Raw genomic sequence first — 27051 nt, forward strand, 5'->3', positions numbered from 1 at the left:
AGACATTTCAAATTTTAAATTTAAGCTTGAGAACCTCCGTGTTTTACTAGGGGAGGTTTTAGCGGCTCTGAATGATTGTAACACGGTTGCAATTCCAGAGAAATTATGTAGGCTGGATAGATACTATGCGGTACCGGTGTGTACTGATGTATTTCCTATACCTAAGAGGTTTACATAAATTATTAACAAGGAGTGGGATAGACCCGGTGTGCCTTTTTCACCCCCTCCTATATTTAGAAAAATGTTTCCAATAGACGCCACCACACAGGACTTATGGCAGACGGTCCCTAAGGTGGAGGGAGCGGTTTCCACTCTGGCTAAGCGCACCACTATCCCGGTGGAGGATAGCTGTGCTTTTTCAGATCCAATGGATAAAAAGTTAGAGGGTTACCTTAAGAAAATGTTTGTTCAACAAGGTTTTATATTACAACCCCTTGCATGCATTGCGCCTGTCATGGCTGCGGCGGCATTCTGGTTTGAGTCTCTGGAAGAGACCATTAGCTCAGCTCCATTGGATGAGATTATAGACAAGCTTAGAGGCCTTAAGCTAGCTAATTCATTTATTTCTGATGCCGTAGTACACTTAACTAAGCTTACGGCTAAGAACTCCAGAGCGCTGTGGCTTAAATCCTGGTCAGCCGATGTGACTTCTAAATCTAAATTGCTTAACATACCTTTCAAAGGGCAAACATTATTCGGGCCCGGTTTGAAAGAAATTATCGCTGACGTTACTGGAGGTAAGGGCCATGCCCTGCCTCAAGACAGAGCCAAACCAAGGGCTAAACAGTCTAATTTTCGTGCCTTTCGTAACTTCAAGGCAGGAGCAGCATCAACTTCCTCCGCTCCAAAACAGGAAGGAACTGTTGCTCGCTACAGACAGGGCTGGAAACCTAACCAGTCCTGGAACAAGGGCAAGCAGGCCAGAAAACCTGCTGCCGCCCCTAAGACAGCATGAAGTGAGGGCCCCCGATCCGGAAACGGATCTAGTGGGGGGCAGACTTTCTCTCTTCGCCCAGGCTTGGGCAAGAGATGTCCAGGATCCCTGGGCGTTAGAGATCATATCTCAGGGATATCTTCTGGACTTCAAAGCTTCTCCTCCAAAAGGGAGATTTCATCTTTCAAGGTTGTCAGCAAACCAGATAAAGAAAGAGGCGTTTCTACGCTGTGTACAAGACCTTTTAATAATGGGAGTGATCCACCCAGTTCCGCGGTCGGAACAGGGACAAGGGTTTTACTCAAATCTGTTTGTGGTTCCCAAAAAAGAGGGAACCTTCAGACCAATCTTGGACTTAAAGATCCTAAACAAATTCCTAAGAGTTCCATCGTTCAAAATGGAAACTATTCGGACAATCTTACCTATGATCCAAAAGGGTCAGTACATGACCACAGTGGATTTAAAGGATGCCTACCTTCACATACCGGTTCACAAAGATCATTATCGGTACCTAAGGTTTGCCTTCCTAAACAGGCATTACCAGTTTGTAGCTCTTCCCTTCGGGTTAGCTACGGCTCCAAGAATCTTTACAAAGGTTCTGGGCTCTCTTCTGGCGGTACTAAGACCGCGAGGAATATCGGTAGCTCCGTACCTAGACGACATTCTGATACAAGCGTCAAGTTTCCAAACTGCCAAGTCTCATACAGAGTTAGTTCTGGCATTTCTAAGGTCGCATGGGTGGAAGGTGAACGTAGAAAAGAGTTCTCTATTGCCACTCACAAGAGTTCCCTTCTTGGGGACTCTTATAGATTCTGTAGAAATGAAAATTTACCTGACAGAGGACAGGTTAACAAAACTTCTAAATGCTTGCCGTGTCCTTCATTCCATTCAACACCCGTCAGTGGCTCAATGCATGGAGGTAATCGGCCTAATGGTAGCGGCAATGGACATAGTACCTTTTGCACGCCTGCATCTCAGACCACTGCAATTGTGCATGCTAAGTCAGTGGAATGGGGATTACACAGATTTGTCCCCTATGCTGAATCTGGATCAAGAGACCAGAGATTCTCTTCTATGGTGGCTTTCTCGGCCACATCTGTCCAGGGGGATGCCCTTCAGCAGGCCAGATTGGACGATTGTAACAACAGACGCCAGCCTGCTAGGTTGGGGCGCTGTCTGGAATTCCCTGAAGGCTCAGGGATCATGGACTCAGGAGGAGAAACTCCTTCCAATAAACATTCTGGAATTAAGAGCGGTTTTCAATGCTCTCCTGGCTTGGCCTCAGTTAGCAACTCTGAGGTTCATCAGGTTCCAGTCGGACAACATCACGGCTGTGGCTTACATCAACCATCAGGGAGGGACAAGGAGTTCCCTAGCGATGATGGGAGTCTCAAAGATAATTCACTGGGCAGAGTCTCACTCTTGCCACCTGTCAGCGATCCACATCCCAGGAGTGGAGAACTGGGAGGCGGATTTCCTAAGTCGCCAGACTTTTCATCCGGGGGAGTGGGAACTTCATCCGGAGGTATTTGCCCAACTGCTTCGGCGTTGGGGCAAACCAGATCTGGATCTCATGGCGTCTCGCCAGAACGCCAAGCTTCCTTGTTACGGATCCAGGTCCAGGGACCCGGGAGCGGTACTGATAGATGCTCTGACAGCACCTTGGGTTTTCAACATGGCTTATGTGTTTCCACCCTTCCCGATGCTTCCTCGATTGATTGCCAGGATCAAACAGGAGAGAGCATCGGTGATTCTAATAGCGCCTGCGTGGCCACGCAGGACCTGGTATGCAGATCTAGTGGACATGTCGTCCTGTCCACCATGGTCTCTGCCTCTGAGACAGGACCTTCTGATTCAGGGTCCTTTCAAACATCCAAATCTAATTTCTCTGAGGCTGACTGCATGGAGATTGAACGCTTGATTTTATCAAAGCGTGGATTCTCGGAGTCAGTAATTGATACCTTAATACAGGCTAGGAAACCTGTTACCAGGAAAATTTACCATAAAATATGGCGTAAATACTTGCATTGGTGCAAATCCAAGAGTTACTCATGGAGTAAGGTTAGGATTCCTAGGATATTGTCTTTTCTACAAGAAGGTTTAGAAAAGGGTTTATCTGCTAGTTCGTTAAAGGGACAGATCTCAGCTCTGTCTATCCTTTTACACAAACGTCTGTCAGAAGTTCCAGACGTTCAGGCTTTTTGTCAGGCTTTGGCCAGGATTAAGCCTGTGTTTAAAACTGTTGCTCCGCCGTGGAGCTTAAACTTAGTTCTTAACGTTTTGCAGGGTGTTCCGTTTGAACCCCTTCATTCCATTGATATCCAGCTGTTATCTTGGAAAGTTCTGTTTTTAATGGCTATTTCCTCGGCTCGAAGAGTCTCTGAGTTATCTGCCTTATATTGTGATTCTCCTTATCTGATTTTTCATTCAGACAAGGTAGTTCTGCGTACTAAACCTGGGTTCTTACCTAAGGTAGTCACTAACAGGAATATCAATCAAGAGATTGTTGTTCCATCATTGTGCCCTAACCCTTCTTCAAAGAAGGAACGACTTCTGCACAATCTGGACGTCGTCCGTGCCCTGAAGTTTTATTTGCAGGCAACTAAAGCTTTTCGCCAAACTTCTTCCCTGTTTGTCGTTTATTCTGGACAGAGGAGAGGTCAAAAAGCTTCGGCTACCTCTCTCTCTTTCTGGCATAATACGTTTAGCCTATGAGACTGCTGGACAGCAGCCTCCTGAAAGAATTACAGCTCATTCTACTAGAGCTGTGGCTTCCACTTGGGCCTTTAAAATGAGGCCTCTGTTGAACAGATTTGCAAGGCTGCAACTTGGTTTTCACTTCACACCTTTTCGAAATTTTACAAATTTGACACTTTTGCTTCTTCGGAGGCTGTTTTTGGGAGAAAGGTTCTTCAGGCAGTGGTTCCTTCCGTGTAAAGATCCTGCCTGTCCCTCCCGTCATCCGTGTACTTTTAGCTTTGGTATTGGTATCCCATAAGTAATGGATGACCCGTGGACTGACTACACTTAACAGGAGAAAACACAATTTATGCTTACCTGATAAATTTCTTTCTCCTGTAGTGTAGTCAGTCCACGGCCCGCCCTGTTTTTACGGCAGGTCTAAATTTTAAATTAAACTCCAGTCACCACTGCACCCTATAGTTTCTCCTTTCTCGTTTGGTTTTCGGTCGAATGACTGGGTATGACGTAGAGGGGAGGAGCTATATAGCAGCTCTGCTTGGGTGATCCTCTTGCACTTCCTGTTAGGGAGGAGATATAATCCCATAAGTAATGGATGACCCGTGGACTGACTACACTACAGGAGAAATAAATTTATCAGGTAAGCATAAATTATGTTTTTATCCTTCTGAAGAGGTTAAGCATTAGGTCAGACTGGTGAAATCTCCCTTTCTCTTGTAAGGTGTATCAAGTCCACGGGTTCATCCATTACTTCTGGGATATTCTCCTTCCCAACAGGAAGCTGCAAGAGGACACCCACAGCAGAGCGGTCTATATAGCTCCTCCCCTAACTGCCACCCCCAGTCATTCTCTTGCAGCTCTCGACAAGATAGGAAGTATCAAGAGAAATGTGGTGACTTAGTGTAGTTTTACCTTCAATGAAAAGTTTGTTGTTTTTAAACGGTACCGGCGTTGTACTGTTTTACTCTCAGGCAGAAATTAGAAGAAGAGTTCTGCCTGGAGGTTGATGATCTTAGCGGTTTGTAACTAAGGTCCATTGCTGTTCTCACACATAACTGAAGAGTATGGGACAACTTCAGTTGGGGGAACGGTCTGCAGATTACCTGCTTTGAGTTATGTTCAGTATATTTATTTCTAGAGAGATGAATGAGTTCTAGAAAATGCTGACAGAGCCTTGTGTATTTGAGGTAAGCCTGATGCAGTGATTTAACAGCGACTGGGATCATGCTTACAAAACAGGGTAATACTCTTATTACTTAGTGACAGTTAAACGTTTACATGAATTCAAAAATAGAACGTTTTTTCTCTGAGGGAGATAACTCTTTATTTGGGGCTAGTTTCCACATGGCTTATCGGATACTCCTAGGAGTATTTTCTTAAGGCCCCTCTGGCATCCAGTACATGGTGGGAGGGGCCTATTTTAGCACTCTAAATGCGCAGTTTTAATTCAGACTGAGACATCCAGCTTCCCTAGAGGAGTCCTTTGGCACCTGAGGACCATTATAAGGGGTTTATTTCTGCACAAAATCGTACTTGAGGGCAGGTAGGAGTCTCAGCAGAGCTGTGGCAGGGTGCATAACTGTCTTGTAACGTTTTTAAATCCGGTTTGGGGCCTAAGGGGTTAATCATCCATTTGAAAGTGGGTGCAATGTTGCTTTAGTCCCTTACACACACTGTAAAAAGACTTTACTATATTTTTACACTGTTTTGCAGTTTAAGTGTTAGTTTTTTTCTCTTAAAGGCACAGTAACGTTTTGCAGTTTAATTGCTGTTTCACCTTTATTAAAGTGTTTTCCAAGCTTGCTTGTCTCATTACTAGTCTGTTAAACATGTCTGACATAGAGGAAACTCCTTGTTCAATATGTTTAGAAGCCATGGTGGAACCCCCTCTTAGAATGTGTACCAAATGTACTGAAATTTCTATAAACTAAAGACCATATTATGGCGCTTAAAGATTTATCTCCAGGGGATTCTCTGACGGAAAAAATGGAGATTATGCCATCTAGCTCTCCCCATGTGTCAGAACCTATAACTCCCGCTCAAGTGACACCAAGTACATCTAGCGTGTCTAATTCTTTTACCTTACAGGACATGGCGGCAGTTATGAATGCTACCCTCACAGAGGTATTTTCCAAACTGCCAGGGTTACAAGGAAAGCGAGACCGCTCTGGGGCTAGAACTAATACAGAGCTTTCTGACGCTTTAATGCCTGTGTCCGATATACCCTCACAATACTCAGAAGCCGAGGCATCTGTGGGTGACATTTCAGACTCAGGGAAGGCGTTACTTCAGTCTGATTCTGAAATGACAGCGTTTAAATTTAAGCTTGAACACCTCCGCTTTTTGCTTAGGGAGGTTTTAGCGACTCTGGATGATTGTGACCCCATTGTGGTTCCAGAGAAATTGTGTAAAATGGACAAATACTTTGCAGTGCCTGTTTACACTGATGTTTTTCCAGTCCCTAAGAGGTTTTCGGAAATTATTACTAAGGAATGGGATAGACCAGGTACTAGATGCCGTCGTACGGGACTCACCGTACGGGACTCGTGGCAGACGGTCCCTAAGGTGGAGGGAGCCGTCTCTACCCTAGCTAAGCGTACAACTATCCCCGTCGAGGACAGTTGTGCTTTCCTAGATCCTATGGATAAAAAATTGGAGGGTCTCCTTAAGAAAATTTTTATTCATCAAGGTTTTATTCTCCAGCCTCTTGCATGCATAGCCCCAGTTACTGCTGCAGCGGCTTTTTGGTTCGAGTCTCTTGAGGAGGCTCTACAGGTGGAGACTCCGCTAGACGACATTCTAGACAGGATTAAAGCTCTTAAGTTAGCCAATTCCTTTATTTCTGACACCGTTTTTCAGTTAACCAAACTATCGGCTTAGAATTCAGGTTTTGCCATTTTGGCGCGTAGGGCGCTATGGCTTATGTCCTGGTCAGCAGACGTTACTTCAAAGTCTAAGCTTCTTAACATCCCCTTCAAGGGACAGACCCTATTCGGGCCCCGTCTGAAGGAGATCATTTCTGATATTACTGGAGGAAAAGGTCACGCCCTTCCTCAGGATAGGTCCAATAAGTTAAGGACCAAACAGAATAATTTTCTTTCCTTTTCGAAACTTCAAGAGTGGCGCAGCCTCAGTTTCCTCTAATGCAAAACAAGAGGGGAATTTCGCCCAGTCCAAACCAGTCTGGAGACCTAACCAGGCTTGGAACAAGGGGAAGCAGGCCAAGAAACCTGCGGCTGCCTCTAAGACAGCATGAAGGAGTAGTCCCCGATCCGGTACCGGATCTAGTAGGGGGCAGACTTTCTCTCTTCGCCCATGCTTGGGCAAGAGACGTCCAGGATCCCTGGGCGCTAGAGATTGTTTCCCAGGGATATCTTCTGGAATTCAAAGGTTCATCTCCAAAGGGGAGATTTCATCTCTAACAACTATCTGTAAACCAGATAAAAAGAGAGGCATTCTTACGTTGCGTTAAAGACCTACTGGTTATGGGAGTGATCCACCCAGTTCCAAGAGAGGAACAGGGGCTGGGTTTTTATTCAAACCTGTTTATAGTTCCCAAAAAAGAGGGAACTTTCATACCTATCTTGGATCTCAAGATCCTAAACAAATTTCTCAGGGTCCCATCCTTCAAGATGGAGACAATCCGAACCATCCTCCCTATGATCCAGGAGGGTCAATATATGACTACCGTGGACTTAAAGGATGCTTATCTCCACATTTTGATTCATAGAGATCATCATCAGTTTCTCAGGTTTGCCTTCCTAGACAGGCATTACCAGTTTGTGGCTCTTCCCTTCGGGTTAGCCACGGCACCAAGAATCTTTACGAAGGTTCTAGGGTCCCTTCTGGCGGCTCTAAGGCCGCAGGGCATAGCGGTAGCCCCTTACCTAGATGACATTCTGATTCAGGCGTCGACTTTTCAAATCGCCAAGTCCCATACAGACATTGTTCTGGCCTTTCTGAGGTCTCACGGGTGGAAAGTGAACATAGAAAAGAGTTCTCTCATCTCACAAGAGTTTCCTTCCTATGAACTCTGATAGATTCAGTAGAAATGAAGATTTATCTGACAGAAGTCAGGATATCAAAACTTCTAACTTCTTGCCGTGCTCTTCATTCCACTTCTCGGCCATCAGTGGCTCAGTGTATGGAAATTATCAGCCTAATGGTAGCGGCAATGGACATAGTTCCGTTTGCCCGCCTACATCTCAGACCACTGCAACTTTGCATTCCCAACCAGTGGAATGGGAACTACACAGGTTTGTCTCCTCTGTTAAATCTGGATCAAGAGACCAGGGATTCTCTTCTCTGGTGGTTATCTCGGGTCCATCTGTCCAGGGGAATGAGTTTCCGCAGGCCAGAGTGGACTATAGTGACGACAGATGCCAGCCTTCTGGGCTGGGCGCAGTCTGGAACTCCCTGAAGGCTCAGGGTTCGTGGACTCAGGAGGAAGCCCACTTTCCGATAAACATTCTGGAACTAAGAGCGATATTCAATGCTCTTCAGGCTTGGCCTCAACTAGCTGCGGCCAAGTTCATCAGATTTCAGTCGGACAGTATCACAATGGAGGTTTCCAAGATAATTCTATGGGCAGAGGTTCACTCTTGCCATCTCTCAGCTATCCATATCCCAGGAGTAGAGAACTGGGAGGCGGATTTTCTAAGTCGGCAGACTTTTCATCCAGGGGAGTGGGAGCTCCATCCGGAGGTATTTGCCCAGCTGATTCAACTTTGGGGCAAACCAGAACTGGATCTGATGGTGTCTCGTCAGAACGCCAAGCTTCCTTGTTATGGGTCCAGGTCAAGGGATCCCCAGGCAGCGCTGATAGATGCTCTAGCAGCGCCCTGGTCCTTCAGCCTGGCTTATGTGTTTCCACCATTTCCTCTCCTCCCTCGTCTGATTGCCAAGATCAAGCAGGAGAGAGCTTCAGTGATTTTGATAGCGCCTGCGTGACCACGCAGGACTTTGTATGCGGATCTGGTGGATATGTCATCCTTCCCACCATGGACTCTGCCGCTGAGGCAGGACCTTCTACTCCAAGGTCCATTTAACCATCCAAATCTAATTTCTCTGTGTCTTACTGCTTGGAGATTGAACGCTTGATTTTATCAAAACGTGGTTTCTCCGAGTCGGTCATTGATACCTTGATTCAGGCTCGAAAGCCTGTCACCAGGAAAATCTATCATAAGATATGGTGTAAATATCTTCATTGGTGTAAATTCTATTCTTTTGCACAAGCGCCTGGCTGATGTTCCAGACGTTCAGGCGTTTTGTCAGGCTTTGGTTAGAATCAGGCCTGTGTTTAAACCTGTTTCTCCGCCATGGAGTTTAAATTTAGTTCTTAAAGTTCTTCAAGGGGTTCCGTTTGAACCCTTGCATTCTATAGATATCAAGCTTTTATCTTGGAAAGTTCTGCTTTTAGTAGCTATCTCTTCGGCTCGAAGAGTTTCAGAGTTATCTGCCTTGCAGTGTGATTCCCCTTATCTGATCTTCCATGCAGATAAGGTAGTTTTGCGTACCAAACATGGGTTTCTCCCTAAGGTAGTATCTAATAGGAATATCAATCAGGAAATTGTTGTTCCGTCACTGTGTCCTAATCCTTCTTCAAAGTTTTATTTGCAAGCTACTAAGGATTTTCGTCAAACATCTGCATTGTTTGTCGTCTACTCTGGAAAGAGGAGAGGCCTAAAGGCTTCGGCAACTTCTCTTTCTTTTTGGCTGAGAAGCATAATCCGTTTAGCTTATGAGACTGCTGGCCAGCAGCCTCCTCAAAGAATTACAGCTCATTCTACTAGAGCGGTAGCTACCACATGGGCTTTTAAACATGAGGCCTCTGTTGAACAGATTTGTAAGGCGGCGACTTGGTCTGCGCTTCATACTTTTTCTAAATTCTACAAATTTGATACTTTTGCTTCCTTGGAGGCTATTTTTGGGAGAAAGGTCTTGCAGGCAGTGGTGCCTTCCGTTTAAGTGCCTGCCTTGTCCCTCCCTTCATCCGTGTCCTAAAGCTTTGGTATTGGGAACCCGTGGACTGGATACACCTTACAGGAGAAAACAAAATTTATGCTTACCTGATAAATTTATTTCTCTTGTGGTGTATCCAGTCCACGGCCCGCCCTGTCACTTTAAGGTGTTTTTTATTTTTAAACTACAGTCACCACTGCACCCTATAGTTTCTCCTTTTTCTTGCTTGTCTTCGGTCGAATGACTGGGGGTGGCAGTTAGGGGAGGAGCTATATAGACAGCTCTGCTGTGGGTGTCCTCTTGTAGCTTCCTGTTGGGAAGGAGAATATCCCACAAGTAATGGATGAACACGTGGACTGGATACATCACAAGAGAAAGAAATTTATCAGGTAAGCATAAATGTTGTTTTTAATCTGTCTGTTTTAACCCTTCAGGCTATTGCCACAGAAGGAAAATACTGGAAAAGGCGAATTGAAATAGTTGTACGGGAGTATCACAAGTGGAGAACATACTTCAAAAAAAGGGTAACTAAATCTTGCATTATCTTGTAAGTAAAGCCCGTGATGCTTCTTTGAGAGGTTTAGAACAGTTCAGAAATTGATGTTACTTTTTGTATTTTGTGTCCTGGATAATATTAACAGTCCAGCTAAAAAATGCAGCCAAATCTGCCTGCTTGAGATCCTACATCCCAGATGTAGGTTACATTTATCTGGGTGGTGTTAGTGAGGTGCAGCTGATTTTGAAGGCTACACTAATAAAATATCAGATCAGTTTGAGGATAAACAGTGGGACATTGCAGTGGATTATTTCTTTACATTTCCCCAAAATACAAGAAACTCCATCAATAAGATGATAATTATGAAAAATCTGTCCTATCTGTAATACATTACTTCCCTAAGCATCTTTATCTTACATTGATTCCCTCATCAAATGCCAAATTGCTTAGCTATGCTGGCTGCTGTCTGTTCATATGTTTTTGTCCCAGACTGCAGGTAAGAATTTCTTTATTCTATCACTTAACCCCTCTATCTCACTCTGGTTCTTACTGTTTTTGTAGGATAAATGGACTACAGACTTGTACTAATATGGATCACTAGATAGCCCTTGGCTGAATGTCCAGCATTGCATTCTTTGAAATCAATAACCTCTAATGGATAATTGCATGAAGACAATATGGTTCTTCCTATTTTGATTTTGTTTTTTGGAAACATTATATACTTGACCATTCACCACAATTTCTCTTTACTGCTAGATATAGCAGTGATTTTGTTTTTTAAATTGAAGGGGGAAAAAAACTGTATTTTTATAATTTAAATTATTGGAAAATCCCTTATCAGGAGCGGGCTATCCATAACTATACATATTTTAGCAGTGTTCTCTACAGAAAACGTGGCCAACCCAATGGCATTGAGAAGTAGTGGGGGTGGAGGGGCAGTATAATACTTTGTCAAATTATAACCATTTGTTCTGTCTAAAGCACAATTTAATTTTATTAATGGTTTTCTTTCATAGACGTGTTGAGAGACCACAATCCATTATTCCTGGGAATTTCCTGACAACTAGGAGGAGGCAAAGATTCCCAAACCCCAAGAGTTCTATAAAACCCGTCCCCCGCCTTAGCAGAAACCAGTCTTGTCTTTGCCTTCACTAGAGGAAGGTAAACAATGAAGATGATTCTTCAGTGAGAGGGGCTTACAGTCTATGTTGAGACCTATTTTACCTTCAGAGTACAGTGTTTGTCAGAGGACTGTATATGGGGTTTTGTTAGTGGCTCTTTTTCCACTCATGGGAAATTTTCTCACAAACCTTCCATAGTGGTTACAGGGACTTGTCTTTTTGCCTCTACAATATACTCTTATTCCAAAACCTCTAGTACTGGTTTGACTTTCCACTAATATTTTTAATAGTAGATGAGTGTCTGTTGGCAAGTATCATATTTTTATTTATATGACACTCAATTGCCCAAACTAGGCTACAAACGTTATATGAGACAAATTTGGAATCCTGGGAGGGATCCAAACAATTGGGGTGCGCTAGAAAATGTGTAAATCAGTCAATGCACAAACCGTCAATAAGATGATTAGATTGATAATGCCAAATGGCTCCTGTGAGACGAGAAGAGTGGAGTGAATGCAGTTCCGTGGTGGCTGCTGTTCCGTGATGGCAGCTCCTCTGATCCTCGGTGTGGGGATTCTGTAGGATTAGAGTTGAAAAAGAGGGCGCCACATAGCGTAATAAAGTTTGAACAAAATGCAAGTTGAAATGGATCAAAAATGCTTACCAAATGAATATGCACCGTACTGTGACCGGTGCTGACAAGCCGGCTAACACTCACAGTGGTTAGTACACTGGTGTCTGTAGTATACTGCGTCTGGATGAAGGTCAGGTGATTCTGTCTGACTCCATGTTGGGTCAATCACTTTCTTTACCAACGTGAGATTACTATGTTAGATTCACACTGCAAACAATGTGACCGACCTTGACCCTTGCAAATTGAAGATAAAAGCAAAGGACAACTTCCGTGAAAGTAAAAAGATATTTATTCCATACAAGTACCGCTACGCGTTTCTCGACCGTAACTGGTCGTTTCCTCCATTATTTCATGCCTGAGGAAACGACCAGTTACGGTCGAGAAACGCGTAGCGGTACTTGTATGGAATAAATATCTTTTTACTTTCACGGAAGTTGTCCTTTGCTTTTATCTTCAATTTGCAAGGGTCAAGGTCGGTCACATTGTTTGCAGTGTGAATCTAACATAGTAATCTCACGTTGGTAAAGAAAGTGATTGACCCAACACGGAGTCAGACAGAATCACCTGACCTTCATCCAGACGCAGTATACTACAGACACCAGTGTACTAACCACTGTGTGAGTGTTAGCCGGCTTGTCAGCACCGGTCACAGTACGGTGCATACAAACGTTATATATTTATAATATATATAGCCTGGGTACAGATTCTTTTTCCCGTGCTTCAACTTTCGGGTTAGTGCACGCATGCCCTTTAGTATGCGCATGTCTGGTTTTGGCACTCTAATCTTTTTTTTCTTTTCTTTTCTTTTTTTTTTTTTTTAAAACCATATTTTGTGTGCGCCCTCCTACTCAGCTGAGCGCTATCCAGACTTCGGGTGTGGAGACTACTCTCCATATCTTAGGGGAAGAAAAAAACAAAACAAAAAAAACATGACTTATGCTCCTCCTAAAGTAGCTTAATTAAAAAATTGTTTTAAAAAAAACGTACTAGGCCAAAGCACGCAAAGCCTAAATAAAAAAAGCAGTAGTCTACTGCTTTTTTTAGCATCAACATTCATACAAAGATTATAAAATACACTATTGTCGGCAAAACGGTATTAGTCGCTAGATTCACTCTGAGTGATGTTAATGTGCAAGCGTATAGTGATTCTGTAAAATATGTATATGCTGTGTGCATAGAAGATAGGTGACTTTATATATTCACTTCCAACTCTTGATGCGTATCACAACCTGGTATACTCAATATAAGTGACGTCTCAGTTACAGAGCCTCAAGGTATAAGTGAACATGTAGAGCATATGAACCAGCAGGTATTAATTCGCTATTACACCAAATCACAGGTACAGTCTATAGCAAAAAATTCCTTATCTTTTCATCACAAGGAACAAACAAGTTCTTCACAAAGTTTAGGCAGTTTACCCCCACACCGGACAATACCTTGTAACTTCAGACTATTCGTCCTGTCGGTCCTACTCACTGCAGGGAGGGGAAGCGTGATGCTAGCAAACTCTGTTAATCTCCTTGTGTTTGGAACGCTGTACGCACCTGATGTTCAGCTCAATTGATTGCACGTTACCAGCAGCACTTACACTTGCACTATCACCTCAGAGCCTAGGCTGAATGCACAATCCTTTCAGTACAGCGATTTCCCAACGCTGAAATAACGAGCAACACAACCACTTAGATGGAAAGGATTGCAAACTGCACTGTAGATGGATAGTTAAAACAACAATTTATTAGTTACAGTTTAAAAATGAAAGCACACATCATAGTAATTACACCCAAGCACACAGGAGAGGCTGCTCTCCGACGCGTTTCCTGCTACAAAAAGCACTTCATCAGGGATAGCAGCTGATTCCCTGTACTGCCCTTTATACCGGTATATTTAATTTAATTTAACCCCTTCGGCACCTGAACACATTTCAATTTTCACAACAGCATGTGATGTGTTGTTGGCAGATAAATATCAATTTATTTTAAGTGTCAGAGGGGCTACATCACTACCGGACTAAAGGGCATATTTACATACTCTATTAAGAACAAAGGTAATAGAAATGAAAAAATAAAAACATTAATATACTATTCTAGATGTCTGATAAGGAGAAATATTTACATAATTCGATTAATGGGGTAAACTTAGTATATATATATTATTTGTGAGAAAGGGTATATGTAGCGTTACCGAAGTACAATCTGATACAAGCTACTTTTTACTTTTCAGCGCGTATGGAACAGAGTGACAGAGTTTTTATATTTCTTATGATACATATGCAATATTATTTGTACTAATTTTTTGCATATATTAGATATTATATGCCTTAATAATTTCATTTCAGGCTTCATAATACTAAATTTGGAGATAAGGGTAAAAAATTTTGGGGACTTTCAACAGAGTATAATTCTACAAAATTCAGATTAGATCTATATACCTGTGTACAATTTAAGATCCCAAATTTTATTCATTCCCTTAGGACTACCAGTTTCTAATTTAAAGATCCAGAAAGCTTCCTTTTTGTTTAGTTTAGCTAATCTATCTCCCCCTGTATTGAGTTTGGGAATCCTATCTATTACTTGAAATTGAAAAAATGACAGAATCTGTTCTAACATGGTTTTAGTGTATGATTGGCCTACTCGATGTTTCGCAAAATGCTTGGCCACCGGCGTTTTTGGCTCCAAAGCTTCCAAAGACAAAAGATGTTCTCGTATACGATCCTTTATGGGTCTTATAGTTCTTCCTGTATACTGACAGCCACACATTTTGCAAGAAATGACCACATAGTCAGACTGACAAGTAAAATGTCTATAAATTCGAAATTCACTTTTAGTAATGTGAGACACAAAGAATTCACCTGGTTTCACATATTGACAAGACTTACAAGGTCTGACTCCACATTTAAAAGTCCCATTCTTAGATCTAAGCCAGCTTTCTGTCCTAGGCATAGATAGTGTATCTGATTCTGAAAAATTCCTATTTACATATTGACTCAACGTCTTAGCCCTTCTAGAGACTAATTTAACACCATTGGTCGAAATATTAGTTAGTGTAGGTTCTTTCTCCAAAATCGGAAGATATCTTTTGACTATATTACATATCTTGTTATATTGTTGGCTATATTGTGTAGAGAATACAATAGTCTCCTCAGAGTTCTTAATTCTAGGTTTATATTTGTCCTGAAGTAGTTCATTCCTATCCATTAACCTTACATTCTCTTGTGTAGTTAGTAAAAGATTCTTATTATAGCCTCTCTTTGCTAGACATGCATTTAGGAGATTTGCATGTTTATCATAGTCCTTAATATCACTGCAGTTCCTGCGTAGCCTCATAAATTGGCCTTTGGGAATGGCCATTTTTAAGTGTTTGGGATGGTTAGACTCCGCTCTTAAGATGGTATTGCCAGCTATTTTCTTTCTGAATGCCTCCATTGCTACTGTTTTACCCTCTTCCTCTACTTTTATCGTTAGATCAAGAAAACTAATGCTTTCTTTACTCCAACTATAGGTAAATTTGAGATTCATGCTGTTATTATTCAATGATTTCACAAATTCATCAATTTGTGACACATTCCCCTGCCAGATTATCAACACGTCATCGATAAATCTAGTGTAGAATTTAATGTTGTCCTTAAAGTGATTAAGGTCACCAAATATTTTAAACAATTCAAAGTAGCTAAGGTATATGTTAGCATATGAGCGCGTTCCATACGCGTTGAAAAGTAAAAAGTAGCTTGTATCAGATTGTACTTCGGTAACGCTACATATACATATATCCTTTCTCACAAATAATATATATATACTAAGTTTACCCCATTAATCGAATTATGTAAATATTTCTCCTTATCAGACATCTAGAATAGTATATTAATGTTTTTATTTTTTCATTTCTATTACCTTTGTTCTTAATAGAGTATGTAAATATGCCCTTTAGTCCGGTAGTGATGTAGCCCCTCTGACACTTAAAATAAATTGATATTTATCTGCCAACAACACATCACATACTGTTGTGAAAATTGAAATGTGTTCAGGTGCCGAAGGGGTTAAATTAAATTAAATATACCGGTATAAAGGGCAGTACAGGGAATCAGCTGCTATCCCTGATGAAGTGCTTTTTGTAGCAGGAAACGCGTCGGAGAGCAGCCTCTCCTGTGTGCTTGGGTGTAATTACTATGATGTGTGCTTTCATTTTTAAACTGTAACTAATAAATTGTTGTTTTAACTATCCATCTACATATTATCCCCAAAAGTAATATCAAATACACTAACAAACATTTCTACCCTTCACAGTCTAGAGGTGACAATATAGAATTATTCCATACTATTGTTGAACAGGAATTGACTAAACTCTATGACTGTGAAAGAGAGAAACATCAGAAAACAAGAAGATCTAATAACTTATCTGGAACAGAGTGGAGGGCATTACAAGACTTAAAACTAAATAAAAATCTGGTTATTACCAATTCAGATAAGGGTGGGTCCATAGTGGTCCAAGATAGGATCTCCTATGTGATGGAGGCCCTTAACCAATTAAATGACAATGACACCTATAGACCACTTACGTTTAATCCCACTATAAAATTTGTTAAAGAATTAGAGAGTATTCTAGAGGAGGGGATAAAATTGGGTATCCTAAATGAAAAAACTGCAGATGCATTGCTAGTAAAATTCCCTGTTATCTCCACCTTTAAACACTTACCAAAAATTCATAAGAATCCCTCTAAGCCACCAGGCAGACCTATCATTTCTACAATTGGTACGCTAGGTGAAAAATTAGGAGCATGGGTAGATTAATTTTTGCAGCCCATTGTAACCAACATGCCAGGCTATTTACGTGATACAAAACACTTTCTCAGAAAACTAGAGGGCCTAAAATTAGACGATACATGTCTCTTTCTCACCATAGACGTAGTTTCATTATACTCCTGCATTCCACACAGCCAAGGCTTATTAGCCTTGGAAGAGACACTAAAGTTTTATACGAACTTTGATATCATCTTCATTAGTTACCTGGTTGATGATGTTGGCTATTTACTAACCCATAATTACTTTGTTTTTGAAGGCAAAATGTATTTACAGCATAGGGGTACAGCTATGGGGGCGAAATTCACCCCTTCATATGCTAACATATACCTTAGCTACTTTGAATTGTTTAAAATATTTGGTGACCTTAATCACTTTAAGGACAACATTAAATTCTACACTAGATTTATCGATGACGTGTTGAGAATCTGGCAGGAGAATGTGTCACAAATTGATGAATTTGTGAAATCATTGAATAATAACAGCATGAATCTCAAATTTACCTATAGTTGGAGTAAAGAAAGCATTAGTTTTCTTGATCTAACGATAAAAGTAGAGGAAGAGGGTAAAACAGTAGCAATGGAGGCATTCAGAAAGAAAATAGCTGGCAATACCATCTTAAGAGCGGAGTCTAACCATCCCAAACACTTAAAAATGGCCATTCCCAAAGGCCAATTTATGAGGCTACGCAGGAACTGCAGTGATATTAAGGACTATGATAAACATGCAAATCTCCTAAATGCATGTCTAGCAAAGAGAGGCTATAATAAGAATCTTTTACTAACTACACAAGAGAATGTAAGGTTAATGGATAGGAATGAACTACTTCAGGACAAATATAAACCTAGAATTAAGAACTCTGAGGAGACTATTGTATTCTCTACACAATATAGCCAACAATATAACAAGATATGTAATATAGTCAAAAGATATCTTTTCCGATTTTGGAGAAAGAACCTACACTAACTAATATTTCGACCAATGGTGTTAAATTCGTCTCTAGAAGGGCTAAGACGTTGAGTCAATATGTAAATAGGAATTTTTCAGAATCAGATACACTATCTATGCCTAGGACAGAAAGCTGGCTTAGATCTAAGAATGGGACTTTTAAATGTGGAGTCAGACCTTGTAAGTCTTGTCAATATGTGAAACCAGGTGAATTCTTTGTGTCTCACATTACTAAAAGTGAATTTCGAATTTATAGACATTTTACTTGTCAGTCTGACTATGTGGTCTACTTGATTTCTTGCAAAATGTGTGGCTGTCAGTATACAGGAAGAACTATAAGACCCATAAAGGATCGTATACGAGAACATCTTTTGTCTTTGGAAGCTTTGGAGCCAAAAACGCCGGTGGTCAAGCATTTTGCGAAACATCGAGTAGGCCAATCATACACTAAAACCATGTTAGAACAGATTCTGTCATTTTTTCAATTTCAAGTAATAGGATTCCCAAACTCAATACAGGGGGAGATAGATTAGCTAAACTAAACAAAAAGGAAGCTTTCTGGATCTTTAAATTAGAAACTGGTAGTCCTAAGGGAATGAATAAAATTTGGGATCTTAAATTGTACACAGGTATATAGATCTAATCTGAATTATGTAGAATTATACTCTGTTGAAAGTCCCCAAAATTTTTTACCCTTATCTCCAAATTTAGTATTATGAAGCCTGAAATGAAATTATTAAGGCATATAATATCTAATATCTAATATATGCAAAAAATTAGTACAAATAATATTGCATATGTATCATAAGAAATATAAAAACTCTGTCACTCTGTTCCATACGCGCTGAAAAGTAAAAAGTAGCTTGTATCAGATTGTACTTCGGTAACGCTACATATACATATATCCTTTCTCACAAATAATATATATATACTAAGTTTACCCCATTAATCGAATTATGTAAATATTTCTCCTTATCAGACATCTAGAATAGTATATTAATGTTTTTATTTTTTCATTTCTATTACCTTTGTTCTTAATAGAGTATGCAAATATGCCCTTTAGTCCGGTAGTGATGTAGCCCCTCTGACACTTAAAATAAATTGATATTTATCTGCCAACAACACATCACATACTGTTGTGAAAATTGAAATGTGTTCAGGTGCCGAAGGGGTTAAATTAAATTAAATATACCGGTATAAAGGGCAGTACAGGGAATCAGCTGCTATCCCTGATGAAGTGCTTTTTGTAGCAGGAAACACGTCGGAGAGCAGCCTCTCCTGTGTGCTTGGGTGTAATTACTATGATGTGTGCTTTCATTTTTAAACTGTAACTAATAAATTGTTGTTTTAACTATCCATCTACAGTGCAGTTTGCAATCCTTTCCATCTAAGTGGTTGTGTTACTGCTTTTTTTATAGGCTTTGCGTGCTTTGGCCTAGTATGTTTTATTTATTGATTTTTTTAATTTAAGCTACTTTACGAGGAGCATAAGTTGTGTTTTTTTTGTTTTGTTTTTTTCTTCCCCTAAGATATGGAGAGTCCACGACATCATTCCAATTACTAGTGGGAATATCACTCCTGGCCAGCAGGAGGAGGCAAAGAGCACCACAGCAAAGCTGTTAAGTGTCACTCCCTTACCCATAATCCCCAGTCCTTCTCTTTGCCTCTGTCAATGGAGGAGGTGAAGTTTGGTGTCTGAAGAAATTAATTCTTTTTTTGGGTACTTTTCCCCGCAAGCAAGGATTTGGGTCTAGCTGAGTCCACATCAATCTCTTCAGTAGAGTAGTGGTGGCTTTTAAGCAGTTAAGGAGTTGTGAGGTGGTCCTTACTTTTGTTTCCTAACATATTTCTGCCCTTGTTATAGAAAGAGTTGGTTACTCTGGTCTTTCTTTTTTCTACAGATCTCTGTAAGAAGTATGTGTATGTGAGCTGTCTCCCTGCCGGACAGCTAGATGGCAGGTAAGTGCTTTGGTCTTCTAGGTACTGGGGGCTTACACTTAAGAGTTTTCCTCTGCATTATTTATCTGGCACATTAATCCTTAATAAAGGATTTTATTCTGGCAGTGTGCAGGCACTAATATATGTGAATTGGAGACTTAGAGGGTTAATTTTCTTCTATGGCATAGGAGGAGTTAATCTAAAAAAATGTGTGGCTCTGTTTATTTTAGTCAAGCTTAATGGGGATTTAGTATTATACATTTTAGGAAATCAAAGAGGCTGTTTTTTTACTATTTGTTTCCAAACGATAAGTCAGAGGAATGACTGGTAAATTTGTTTCAAACTGCAGTTTATATTTGTCAGTTTGCGGCTCTAGTCTGACTCAACTTCAGAGACACGCGCTTTTTCTTCACTGTGCAGTTTCTTTTTAGCCAGTCACATGACCACCTTCTCTTCCATTCTGAGATCTGTATCGGAGTGGTGCTGGCTGCATGATGTCTTTTCTGTGAGAAGGAAAGGACTTTGAAATCGACTGTCAATTTTATTCCTCCAGTGGGGCAGGTAGAGCACCTCAGCCTGCTGAGGTGCAGAGGTCCTATTTGAGGGGTACATTTTTGAGCGCTATTCCTCTCTGTATACATTTTAAAGTGACAGTGTAAAAATGTAATACATTTAATGTGACAGTGTCTAATTTGAAATATTTATTTTAAAATCCTCTTGTCTTTCCATTATTTCTGGGAATCCCTTAAGCTTTAGTCATGGAGCAGGAGTTTGTTCCTATGGACAAATGTTTGTGTCTTGAGGTCCAAATCGTGTTACCCATGCAATTTTGTTCCTCATGCTTAAAAAGGACTTTGAAATGTAAAGAAACTTTTTGTCTCTCAGTATGATGCTGTTCAGGCAATGCCACAGCTTTCTCCTCCCACGTCCCAAGCCTCTATGACGTCTCATACAGTGCCCTGCAGTTCCTCTCAGCCTCCTGGAGGAGTTTATTTGCCTGCAAAGTTTGCTGAACAGGTATCTTCTGCGGTATCTGCAGCATTATCTGTTTTTCCTATGCTGGGAAAAAAGAAGAGGAAAATTAGACATTCAGATAGTAAGGTTTCTGTCCCATCTACTGCTACGTAGGTTGCCCTCCCTCATAAGACTGATGAGGAGGATACGTCGGTAGCCTCTGAGGGTGAAATCTCAGATTCAGACAGTATAATTCCTTCATCTGATACTGAAGAAGTAAACTTCAGATTTAAGCTTGAACACCTTCATGTACTGTTAAAGAAGGTATTGGCTACTTTGGACGACTCTGACACTTCTGTCGTTGTCAACCCTAAGAAGTCTAGTAAACTTAATAAATACTATAATGTTCCTTCCTCTTTGGAAGGGTTTCCTGTTCCATACCGTGTGACGGAGAATTTTTCACAGAAATGGGAGAAACCAGGGATTCCTGTCTCCCGTCTTTAAAAAGATGTTTCCTGTTGCTGACTCCATTAAAGATTCATGGCGCACGGTGCCTAAAGTAGAAGGGGGCTATTTCTACTCTGGCTAAGAGAACTACGATCCCTATAGAGGATAGCTGCTCCTTTAAGGATCCCATGGACAAAAAGGCTTATTTGAAAAAGATGTATGATCATCAAGGTCTTCAATGGCAACCTTCAGTTTGTATTGCCACAGTAGCAAGAGCAGCATCTTATTGGTGCAGCGCCTTGTCTGAATCAATTTTAGTAGAGACTCCGTTGGAGGAGATCCAAGATAGGATTAAGTCTCTTAAACTAGCCAATTCCTTTATTTCTGATGCTAACATGCAAGTTATTAGACTGGGATCCATGATGTCTGGCTTCACTGTCTTAGCCCGCAGGGCTTTGTGGCTAAAATCTTGGTCAACTGATGTTACCTCCAAGTCCAAGCTTCTGGTCTGGCAGAAATAATTTCTGATATTACGGGTGGAAAAGGGTCTATTCTACCACAAGACAAGAAGAACAGACCTAAAGTAATTTTAGTTTCTTTCTTACTTCAAAGGTAAAAAGTCTTCCTTTCCCGCTTCAAAGCAAGAACAATCCAAGCCTTCTTGGAAGCCCAATCAGTCTTGGAAAAGGGGAAGCAATCAAAGAAACCCTCAGCTGAGTGTGTCAGCAAAGGGTCGGCCCCCGATCCGGGATCGGATCAAGTGGGCAGACGTTCCCTTTTTTTGTCAAGCGTGGATACGAGACGTCCCAGATCCTTGGGCTGTGGACATAGGATCTCTGGTTTACAAAATAGAATTCAAAATTTTCCCTCCCGGGGCAGATTCTACCTCTCAAGATTATCTGCAGACCAGGTAAAAAGAGAGGCATTCTTGAACTGCGTTCAGGACCTTTCCTCCCTGGGAGTGATAGTTCCAGTAAGGGACCAGGGTCTAGGATTCTATTCAAATCTTTTTGTGGTTCCCGTAAAAGAGGGAACCTTTCGACCCATTTTAGACCTAAAGTGTGTCAACAAGTTTCTCAGGGTACCGTCCTTCAAAACGGAAACCATACTTTCAATTTTACCTTTGGTCCAAGAGGGTCAGTTCATGACGACCATAGACCTGAAGGATGCGTATCTTCATGTTCCCATCGACAGGGATCATCACCAGTTCTCATACAAAGATCTTGTTGTCTTTTCTACGTTCCCACAGATGAAAAGAGAATCTGAAGAAGAGTTCCCTTGTTCCAGCTACAAGAGTGGTTTTCTTAGGAACCATAATAGATTCCCTACCTATGACAATTTTTCTGACAGAAATCAGAAAATCGAAGATTCTTGCCTCTCTCTGCAGTCTACTGTTCGGCCATCAGTAGCTCAATGTATGGAGGTAATTGGTCTGATGGTCGCTTCCATGGACATCATTCCCTTTGCCTGATTCCATTTGAGAGCTCTGCAGTTATGCATGCTCAGACAATGGAATGGATGTTTATGTAGTTTGCATATCGTCGGCTAAAAAGGTCAGCACTGTAGGATATTCTAGAATCCAGGGACCTGCTTCCAGGGTCTGCAACAAGATATTACATAAATATCATAAAATAATTAAGGGGTGATAAAGGGAGATGAGAACAGTAAGAGAGGTTTATATTGAAATATGAGTAATAAACAAAAGAAAGCCCAGAGGTAGGTATAGACATAGAACACTGAGGCAGATCCGCCGATAAGCGCAGCTCTCCCACCCGCCATATTGTCTAATTGCTTGACAGCTGACGGTTCCTCAAACAACTAATTCTTGTTTCCCCCCGGGCCGGGCCGTGACGTTTATGCAAAGGGGATGAATGTCCCAGGGGGGAAACAAGGATTAGTTGTTTGAAGAATCAGCAGCTGTCAATCAATTAGACAATATGGCGGGCGGGAGAGCTGCGCTTGTTGGCGGATCTGTAAAAATGTAGGAAAATCATGAATTTCATGAATTAAACACCGGCTAATTTTTAAAAGTTTATATGATGCCGTGAGGCATCTGTGTTAACTTTTACATTCACTTTAAAACCATATTCATAGAATAGGTATATATAGGTGGTGATATACCACATGTACCTAGGACCATAAATCCCAGGTAAGACAATAAAGTTCAATTTTAGATGTGAATTGTAAATATGTAGGATTCTGTTGATTTAAGGTAGTTAATTTTATTAGAAACTTGTGACCATGAAGGAGGTTCTTCTTGAAGCCAAGCTCGAGCCAGGGCCAGTTTGAGGGCCATAAATAAGAAGATACAGAAGTGTTTTTGTGGAAGAGTTTTTTGGAAAAATATGGAACAATCCTGACGATGGGGCTTGGGACACTTGTATATTCTTGGATAAGCAATAGGAAAACTTCTGGGTTCATATAGAGATAATATGAGGATAGTCCCAGCCCATGTGGGTTGAAGTCCCCAAGGCATAGCAGCCACGCCAGCATTTAGGAGAATTAGTCAAAGACATTTAAAACGTCTAACAGGGGTGAGATGCCATTGGAGCAGGAATTTCAAATATAACTCATATATAGGGTGGTAGAATGGATGGATTTTTTTTTTATTCAAAAGAATGGCTTTGCCCCGAGTGGATTGCTTATGAGTAAGAGATAGAGAAGTCTCCCATAAACGAATGGAGCAGACTTGTAAAACTGAAGAGGTTGTATGATATCTTGGCAAAACTAGCTTCATCAATGAGTGCCCAGTATCACTTCACAGTTTGTCCTAGTTGGAATGGGAAATTTGGGAATCCCTAGGAATTAAAAAATAAAATAAAAAAAAAAAAAATGCAAAGGTACTGAGGGTGGAATTTCTCTTTAAACTGACAGAGGAATTAGAGTCAATGGAACTAGATCAGCAACTGAAGGAGAAGCTTGAGGAATAATAGATGGGAGTGTGGCAGATCTTATCTAAAGCATAATTTAAATGTAAAAGTATTTAAATATAATTTTGTGCACTAAGCCTTGAATAATAATAATATTCACCTGAATACTGATGCTCTGGCCTGGTGGTCCGTAAAATCAGCCAGGTGGTATACCCATTAAAAAGGTCCTGGGGAGAACACGGTTTAGAGACCTGTACTTGAGCTAATTCTGTCCTCCTTATGACAACACATGCCAGCTATTAGGGTAATTGTATTTAAGATGCTGGAATGTAGCCAATGAATTAATTAAAGCTTATGCAAAATCATTAACTCTACCATAGCAAAGGCTGGCTCATATACCTTTTTATAAACCTTTTTATAATGGTCTTCTATTCTCAGAAACTGTCAGAATTATCCAGTGTAGCAGGGTGACACTCCTGCAATAAAATAAAGGACCCTCAGAGAGAAAATAGGGTTAACTTATTACTGCCATTCAGGTTATATCCTAAGGGGTTTTCTTTCTTTTTTTTCTTTATAGTTGCAGAAGCACAAAGATGAAGATCTCTCAAGTTTGGTTAAAGTAAGTAACGCTCCCAGTGATGAATCCAAACAAACTGGTTAGACCAGAATGTGCAAAGGATGCTCTAATGTTAGGTGCTGGATTTCAGCCAGGAACATATTGCTTCATTCCCTGCAAACAATCACTTTCTTTAAGAGTCTTCCAGTCTTATGGTTTTCATCTGGTTTTAAAGTCTATTGAAATCAACAGCAGCACAGAACAGCAGAAGCATACCTCATTTAATATGTTTGTGTTTCAGCTTTGCCTATGATACCCAATCATTAATCCATTTATTATTGTGGCTTAAATTGTGATTAACTAAATTATAAAACGGTTTATGGTTGTTATGGCCAGGAACAAAAAAATGGCCCCATTAATATTTTATAGTAAAACCCTTCATACTTCTGTTTCACCTCCTAAATAAAAGATTTACCCTCTTACCTTTTTATATGGCCCTCTCCCTACTGGGCAGATGTTTTTTGTGATATTTCAGAAGCAGAGGAATACATCGAACCCGAATCTGCAACACCCGCTTCTATTGAGGTTGAGGGCTTTTGCTTACACTGCCTCTAATCAGTCTCTGCACAGTGTAGGGTCACTTTTTCTGTAGAGTTCTGCTTGTGGAGAAATTTTTTTCAAAAATCACACTCAAAAATCTGCCATTTTAGGAGGGTGGTGTATAAGGTGCGGTAAAGAAGGGATGTGATTTTTTTTTTAAATCCTCCATTAACATGCATTTCATATATTCAAGGAAATAAAAAATAAGTATGTAAGGTTTTTATTATGTTTTAAAGGGATTGAGTTACCTATGGCCCATAAAAAAAAAAGAAAAAAATGCATGCAATCCCCCACCCCCCAATCATAAATACTTTAAAAAGAACTGCAAACTAATTTACACATGCACTCCTGTTTAGCTACATATGTGAAGTGGCCTATTAAATGTATGGAATCTTTATAGGCCATAAAAATGGTTGTGTAGTGGCTTAGGTCTTGTGACCTAAGAAAAAAAATCATATTTTAAAAAGCAAACAAAAAGACAGAATAACACATGAAAATATTGCTCTGTTTATGTAGAAATGTCTAAATAAGATTCTAGCCCCTTGCTGTTTTCATAATGCTGATCATGCCAGATATACAGGTGTTTGTACAATATAGTGTTAAACTATCTTTCTTTTGGGTGCTATCTGGCAGGATGATGACGACATGGCTCCATGGCATAACATTGCAGATGACCGAGATTCCCCAGTGCCGATGGAAGAGGAGCCTCTTCTCGACATGGAGATGCTTATGGCCGAATTTAGCGACACTTTATTTTCTACTATTTATACCCATCAGCATAATCCAAAAGAGATAGGTATATCATTTGTTTTTCATAGGTTGCCTAGTGTCCGAATGTCTATAATAGCGTTAGTGTCTTCCTGTGTGTCTCCGTAGTCGTGCTCAGTGGTATAGTAGGGCCACGCCATTGTGTGCTTCTTCTTTTGCAGATGGACCTCTTCCTAGTGTCTGATCTTTTAGTGAACTCGGAGAATAGAAAAGCCAGTTTAGTTTGACTGTGCTCCAGTCTGGTTTAATTAATTAATCATTAATTCATTGCATTTTATTGTTGAGATATCACGTAGCTACTCTAATTTCATTTACTGCACATTTCAAATTTTTCTTTTATATCCATTTAAAGGGACATTATACACTCATTTTTTAATTTGCATAAATGTTTTGTAGATCTGTTTATATAGCCCACAAAGGGTTTTTTTGTGTTAAAAATGTATAGTTTTGCTTATTTTCTAATAACATTGCTCTGATTTTTAGACTCCTAACCAAGACCCAAAGTTTTATGAGAATACCGTCAGCTACCTTCTCCAGCTTGCTCCTGTTTGTGTAAAGGGTCTTTTCATATGAAAAAGAAGGGGGAGGGGGGAGTGTCTTATTTCCCACTTGCAGTGGGCTTTCCAGCTACTTTTTCAACAGAGCTAAACTGAGAGCTTCTAAGTAAGTTTTTAAACAATTTTATACTGGATTTTGATATCCATATCTGTACATATTATTTTTTATAGTAGTGTGTATTACGTGCAGTTATATGAAAATGAGTGTATACTGTCCCTTTAACTAAAAATATTTAAAATATACCTAAAATATAACTTTATGTAACATTTAAACATTTGGTTCAGTATTTCTCCAACATAGGTGTGTCCGGTCCACGGCGTCATCCTTACTTGTGGGATATTCTCTTCCCCAACAGGAAATGGCAAAGAGCCCAGCAAAGCTGGTCACATGATCCCTCCTAGGCTCCGCCTACCCCAGTCATTCTCTTTGCCGTTGTACAGGCAACATCTCCACGGAGATGGCTTAGAGTTTTTTAGTGTTTAACTGTAGTTTTTATTATTCAATCAAGAGTTTGTTATTTTAAAATAGTGCTGGTATGTACTATTTACTCAGAAACAGAAAAGAGATGAAGATTTCTGTTTGTATGAGGAAAATGATTTTAGCACCGTAACTAAAATCCATGGCTGTTCCACACAGGACTGTTGAGAGCAATTAACTTCAGTTGGGGGAACAGGGTGCAGTCTCTTACTGCTTGAGGTATGACACATTCTAACAAGACGATGTAATGCTGGAAGCTGTCATTTTCCCTATGGGATCCGGTAAGCCATGTTTAT

At 40.5% G+C, this 27051-nt stretch overlaps 1 protein-coding gene across 1 annotated transcript in view; it reads left to right on the forward strand.

The window, feature by feature from the left end:
- Positions 1–27051, forward strand: part of MLXIP (MLX interacting protein) — a 254388-nt gene that overhangs the window by 124549 nt on the left and 102788 nt on the right. Inside the window, exons 4-6 of the mRNA XM_053701754.1 lie at positions 10030–10119; positions 24374–24415; positions 25586–25748. Of these exons, the coding sequence (XP_053557729.1) occupies positions 10030–10119; positions 24374–24415; positions 25586–25748 (295 nt within the window). The remainder of the gene's footprint in view (positions 1–10029; positions 10120–24373; positions 24416–25585; positions 25749–27051) is intronic.

This window comes from Bombina bombina, chromosome 2 (assembly GCF_027579735.1).
Source record: "Bombina bombina isolate aBomBom1 chromosome 2, aBomBom1.pri, whole genome shotgun sequence".
Lineage (NCBI taxonomy): Eukaryota > Metazoa > Chordata > Amphibia > Anura > Bombinatoridae > Bombina > Bombina bombina.